Source organism: Octopus bimaculoides, chromosome 5, assembly GCF_001194135.2.
Source record: "Octopus bimaculoides isolate UCB-OBI-ISO-001 chromosome 5, ASM119413v2, whole genome shotgun sequence".
Taxonomy (NCBI): Eukaryota; Metazoa; Mollusca; class Cephalopoda; order Octopoda; family Octopodidae; genus Octopus; species Octopus bimaculoides.
Window position 1 is genome coordinate 83,310,344 of NC_068985.1, and position 7,130 is coordinate 83,317,473.

General features: G+C 33.0%; 1 protein-coding gene across 1 annotated transcript in view; it reads left to right on the plus strand.

Annotated features, from left to right (window-relative positions):
• Positions 1-2,303, plus strand: part of LOC106881594 (protein fuzzy homolog) — a 938,911-nt gene extending 936,608 nt beyond the window's left edge. Inside the window, exons 4-5 of the mRNA XM_052968078.1 lie at positions 1,520-1,630; positions 2,286-2,303. Coding sequence (XP_052824038.1) covers positions 1,520-1,630; positions 2,286-2,303 — 129 coding nt within the window. The remainder of the gene's footprint in view (positions 1-1,519; positions 1,631-2,285) is intronic.
• The last annotated feature ends 4,827 nt before the right edge of the window (positions 2,304-7,130 follow it).

A 7,130-nucleotide genomic window follows, 5' to 3' on the forward strand; every position in this document is an offset into this window, starting at 1 on the left:
TATATATATAAATTTAGTAAATGGAGTAAATGAATTTTAAATGAATTCTTATATATATATATATATATTAGAAACAGAGAATAGACAAGGAAAACATGTGGCATTGCTTTAGAACCTTTAGACATCATCCCAAATAGTTATAGTAGACCATGTATATATGTATATATGTATATATGTGTGTGTGTGCATGTGTGTGTGTGTGTGTGTGTGTGTGTGTGATGCATTGGCCTTTTGGCATCTTTTTCTTGCTCATGTTTTTCCTGTAGATATTGACCTGAATCAGGTTAAATGGACTAACAACATCAAGCTGATTGCTCCCAGATAACCTATAAAAGTAATGCTGACTGTCTCTTCTTAAGATATGACAAGTAAAAATTAAAAACTGATTTTCTTTTTTCATAGGGCAATGATTTAAAATCTCTATCAGCTTTGTTTGTGTTGTCAAATACATAGTTCCAGAATAATGTGTGAATTTTTATTTTCTCTATTCTGTCAATACCTCACAAGCCATCATATTCTTAAATGAACCCTAAATAAACAGTTAAATGAAGTTTAGTAGTTGAGTAGCTTGATAGGATTGACTAGTAGAAATAACAGAAATTAGTAGTCATGTTCAGTAAAAACAAAATTTTTTACAGCCAGAACATCTAAATCCTGGTGCAGTGGAGATGGTACTGGTTGAGAGTCCTGAATTGGTAGTGACATTTCAGCTGCACTAGAACATCCCTAATGCCTGATTATTATGTTCAATGTGGAAAATTAGTCTTATAGACTCTGTAAAAGAGGCAATGGGCTATGTCTTTTCCCTTGACTAAAAAATAAGATAATAAATACCACAAATTTTTGGCAAATATTCTGCGAGCTATGCCAACAGCACAGATTCACTTCAAATTTCTGAGACAGTTCATGTCACTTGCTTTACAATACCATTTTATTGCTGTTGTCAATATCTTGTAGAAGAACCCGGCTTACTCTTTTGCAGATGAGTTCTAATAAGGCAGAAAAACACCTGAAGTTGTCACCACACTGCCAAAGATTAAACTCACTTCTCTCCTGCATTCAATTTTTTGTTATATTTTAATATAAATTCTGGAGTTATCATCTCTTTAGCCTTTCTTGAATGGTATTAAGAAAGCAATTTTTTGACATCACTGTTGGTGTGCTTTCAGTTACTGAAAATTCCTTGCTTGACCTCATTACTTATGTTGCAACACACTTTACTATATAAAAATATGTATGTATAAGTGTGTGTTTGTGTGTGTGTTTGTGTATGTGTGTGTATGTGGATAGACAGACAGACAGATAGATAGATGGGCACACAAAAGCATATGTTTTTATAGATGTGAATATAATCTGTTTTACTCTATGTTTATCTGGATGTCTTTATAAATATATCTCTATACACTTATAATACTTTATGCATTTATAAATGTGTACATAACATGTAATTTTAATAGATTTTTCCCCCTTGTGTATATGGATGTGTAATAAATACATTATATCTATTTTTTTTTACTAGGTCTGTTTCAAACTGATTGATGATCTGATGAACCAAATGAGCAGTGCTACGTTCTCTGCCATGACAAACACTGTTGAAATCATCACAGGACCTGACTGCATTCCACTTCAAGTAAGTCATTTTAATAGTTATTAAGATAAAAAAAACAAAAAAACATCTGTGCATGTATGTTTAGGAAGGATTGTTATACATTGGATGTCAATATACTAAAATTCATACATCACAGTATTAAAATACCCTCGCTCACTCCCTCTCTCTTCTTCTATCTGTCTAACTTTCTGTCTCTCTCTCGCTCTCTCTCACCAATTAATTTTCATAAAGTGAATTTGCTTAAGTCTTTCCTAGAACATTGTAATTTGGGAGAAATACACTGCCAATGAACACACAAACACACTGATTGTAATTCACTGCTTGTCTTCAATTTTGCATAACACTGCTGTAACCTTCTCAATGGTTTCAAATTTTCCAACTTGAAATCGTTAGAAAGATCACTGATGTGTGGCGTGTGATGAATATTTTATGACAAATTAGTCAACAATAATACTAAACTGAAGTGAACTACTCTCATTGCTTGCATTTATTGGTAGTATACATGTCCCCAAACACAACACTATCAGTGCAGTACAAAGTTTTACATCAAGATTCTTGTAATACAAATTTTAGAGTATTTTTGTCAAATAATGTTGTTATTCATTAAATTCCTTTATAACTATATTGCCATGCAGGTGATTTTGAATAAGTAGCTTTGTAAATGTATCTTTTTCAGTGTCATACTGCAGTTTAGAATGCAGTTTCATAGTTTGTAAGCCAGGAATAACTGGATTAAGAAGAACAGCCTCTACTTAAACAAGGCTATATATATTATGAGAAAACTGGCTTTTAAATGATTATTGTTTTTCAACTAACCTCTCTTCACTAGCTGTAGATTCTATCTGTTACTGATTTTATTGTTGTCATGCATGAAGTTTCAGTTGCTTCTGGGTTTGAAAAAATTATAAATTACACTGCTACCAGTTTTATAGATTACTATATTATTATAAGAAAGCATTTTTCTTATCATATTTTTTTGTTGATAACATTTTAAAATTAATGAACTGAGAATATTTAATTAAATGAAACAATGTGTTATTTCATGTATTCATATTTGCATGATTTTCTTTTAAATTTGAAAAAAACATTCATCATGTCCAATATATTTTGATGAAATCAAAATTTAAAAAATGGAGATTACAGATTTCATGTTTTATTTCCAAGTAAGGATTTATCCAGGTAAGTTTGGTGAAAATGATATTTCCTTTCATTTTAAACTTTCTAATTATATTTTGTAAAGTTTTGGTTCACCAAGATGGAAATTGCTTACTAAAATTTTACCAAGTTGAGAAATTATTCTGATGTGATAATTTATTCCATTTCATGAAAATTTTGTACTTATGATTAGCTGAGGTTGACCAACACTACTTTCTTAGGATTTTACTGTTTCTGTCACAACATAATTTCCTTAAACTATGGTATTTTCCTCTATATAATCATGTCAAACTCTTCAGTATGCTTTTTAAATCTTTAGCATGTTTTAATGACAATGTTTAAGACCATACTGGAGCACAAGCTTTATCCAATATATCATCACTATATGAAAATTACTAAACATTCTTGGTATAAATCATTGCAGAATAATTAAGCACATTTACCAATAACTAACTTCACCCAACTCCCCATTAAGATTTCATTTGAAATATCAAAGACTCAGACTTTTAGGGCACTCTTCATTGACCTCACACATACCTTATGTCATATCTATGGTGGCCTGCTACATTGATTGGTTTTAATTAATTACCAAGAATACCTACCACTCTAAAATGGTTTGCATTTATCTAATTACTTCTTTATTATCCCTATCTCATTCTTCCACCCACTTCAGAATAAGTTATATTCCTCTATGATTGTTCTTTTTCAATATTTTCAAATTTTTGCTGCATTCAAAACTAAAAGATTAAGTAACTTCTGTCTCAGTATATATATATATACTTTATTTGTGAATTAAGGCTACCATTGTTTTCATGTTACATAAATATCTTAATATCTTAACAAATTTTCAAACCAGCGACATGGAGGAATGGTGCTTGCCTCAATTTTGGTGTTTTGATCCAAAATGGAGACAAACGCCATTCATCCATATGATCGGTTTGAAAACTTGTTAATATATTTAGAATTATTCTTGACATGAAACCAATGGTAACCTTAACACACAAATAAAGAATCTTTATCCACAAGTGCAGTGTTGAGCACTTATTCTCAGTGTTCGACATTTGCATGCGTGTGTGCATATACATATATATACACACACACACAGTGGGGGGCACAGTTCCACTAATCTGCTAACAGCTAATTAGCAAACCTAACTTATAGTTTAGCAGATTAGTACTTTCACTAACTTTAGAAATTATTAGCAGACCAATTAGCTGCCACTAAATTTAGTTCCACTCACTTTAAGTCCACTAACAAAATTTATAAATTTGTTCCTGTCTGTTTTGGGCATGTCTCAAAGAGTCCATCAGGCACGCTACTGGCTGACTATGCGTATACGTGGCAAGATGTGATTGGTTGATACAGCAACAGCTAGCTGAGCAGCATTGTGTAATTCTGCAGTTTTGAGTTGTGTTCACTTACGATGTTGTCACATTACATACAGTCTTAAAGTGTTGGCAACAGCAGTGTACAAGTTATCACTTATTGTTATGGAAAGTGAAGACATTTTTGTTTTGCCTGAGGATGAATGGCCTGTTGATGAGTCTGCAATGGCTGTGGGTGCGACAGAGGTCACTCAGGTTGAGTGCCAAGAGTCTCAGAACCCGTGGCCCCACCCGGAGGGCTATTTTATCCTTATGTCAAGGGATAAGAGGAATGCCAAAATTCTGTACTTCTGGTGTGTCACATGCCAGCCCATTGAGATCACCATGAAAGGACAAGGGGCAAGCCTCTACAACTTGAAGTTGCATGTCAAAAGGAAACACCCAGCACATGCCATCCAGTTTGAAGAGGGGATCAAGGCTCTTCCCGTGGGAAACATAAACAATCTTCTGATAGCAGTGCTTGTAGCCAGTCATTACAGCCATGAGCAAAGAAAGTTCACCAACCCAGCATTGGTGAAGCATTTTTCCAAACTGCTGGCCCAAACTGATGGACAGAAGGATTGTAGACCTGTTTGTTGACAACATGCTACCACTGCATGTAGTGGAGTCCCCCACCTTGGTCAACATGATCAAGACGCTGAACCCCACCAAGATGTCAGTGTCCCACCGCACTCTGGGCAGGAGGATTTTGGCCAGCCATAAACAACTGGAGGAGTATCTTATAAGGTATTTACAAATTAAAATTATACAAGATTATTAAATTATTATTATGGCGTAGTTCATATTTTCTTAATTTTATTTAATTATTTACTAAATAATTATTTTCTTAATATAATAAAATGTATAATAGCTAACTGAAATAAATGTCATAATATATAATATACAATATATATAAATATATTCCACTCATGATTAAGTCTGCACAGCCAAAACAGCAGTCTTTAATGAAATAATGAATAAATGAACCTTAAGTTCTGAACTTATCCAATTCCGACCATCATTCCATCTCCCATCTTGGTTATTCATTCACACTCCAATATGTCACCTATCAAGGTAGTATCACTATTTTCAAAAGTTTAATAGCAAGGCTTTAAATTATAAGCAATATTTCTATGAATTTAGGACAGCCTAGTAAAAAATGTTAAACTAAAATGTGTGTGATTTCTATAAACAGAATATGGTTATAAGATACTGCGATCAAATGTCCTGCCTCCTTCCTACCTGCAAAAAATTGTACAAACCACATGCTCACAAAAACCATTACAGCTTGTGGGAAGAAGTGGATGACAGGCTAGTTTTTGTTTTTATATAGCGACTGTGAATTATTTCCTTGTTGGTTTTAAATTGTTTTTAGCTACCTTGATTATTTTATAATTTTCACATTGCCATTTTGTAAAATCAGTCACTGATTCCAATGGCATTCTCCATGATATTGATAGGGTGAGGTGGCCTTTACCAGCATTAGAGATGAGTATTAATTTCCTATACAAAATTAGCATGCTAATCTATTGCATCTTGCTCACAGTGGAGAGGGTTTTCTCCCCTTTCAATACAAAGAGACCATGTGCTTTTATAGCTAAGGAGTCTACAACTCCTATTTCTAGCAATGCTGGTGCTCACTGCACCCTTGTCACTCTTAGTGATAGTGAATTATTTCCTTTCTGGTTTTAAATTGCTGCTAGCCACTTTGATTATTATACACACACACACGCACACATATATAACGTTAGACTGAGGGTCACCTTACAAATTGTTGCCTTGGAAATGCAGAATTCCCTCAGCAGTTACATGTAGGTAACTAGTTTAAGGTCTGTGTAGATGTACACTTTCTTAATTTATAGCATAAGGAAGCATGGGGGTTTCTCTAAATAGGAATATAAAACCTGAATATTAAAAATACTAAAATCTTTTAGAAAAGGATACTTAAAGAAACATAATCAATTTGTGGTTCTATACATAGTGACATCTAGGGTGTATGGAGGATTGAACCAAGTTTCTTTTTTTTATCAAACTGTCTTAGGGATAAGAGTTATGCACTGTTGCATATTCTCTAACCTCTCACTAGATACTGCTTTGTTGAAGATATCTCTATCTGAAGATAAACTGAAAATTCTTTTCCTAAATATAGCTACTAAGCTTTTAATTATAGTTTAGAATATTGTTGGAATTCCAATGAATATATACAATTTGCTCATTAGTCTTTTCTTGTAGATGTAATAACTACCTGTTTTGAAGCAGGGCTAAAGTAAAAATGCTCATGAAGTTGATTGGTTAAGTTGGGGGTGATGGTTATGTTTATACAAAACTTCTCGACGATTCCTATTAAGTTGTTTCTAAATCTATGGCACAGACAGAATCTTGAAATTGCCAGACTGTTGTTTCTGTACAAACCCAAGATGTGGATTTATATGCACTCTTTGAAGGTATCCAGTATATAATCCAATAAGATCTGCAATTTCAGCTCTATTGTGGTACCCTTTAGCAATGTCAGACAAAAGAGCTCAATCCACTTTGACTGAGTACGAGCTATAATGACACAGCCATGGCTTCTTAGCATTGTTCATGACTATTTTGATATTGAGGTCACTAATCCTTGTGAATTGCTTCCCAAAGTCCTTGATTTTCAGATGAAAGGAGATATTGATATGAAATGATAACAATCTATGATATCAAACTAAATGAATTTTCAGTTTCATTATCTTATTCCAATGGCTCCTCTGATATGGAAATTGATTGTGTTATGATTAAGCTTACTTATTATGCTTATCTTATATTGAGAAGGGTTAATTAGCATATATTTCAGGTGAGACAAAAATTCAGCTAAATGGTACTTAAGGGTGATGTAGGTGGAGTGTACATCTTGAGGTATTCTACACAATCTTCTATTATATTTACCCTCTGCAACACATTGAATACTCTTTACATTTGTTTGTTCACCTATAACATATATATATATATATATATATATATATATATATATA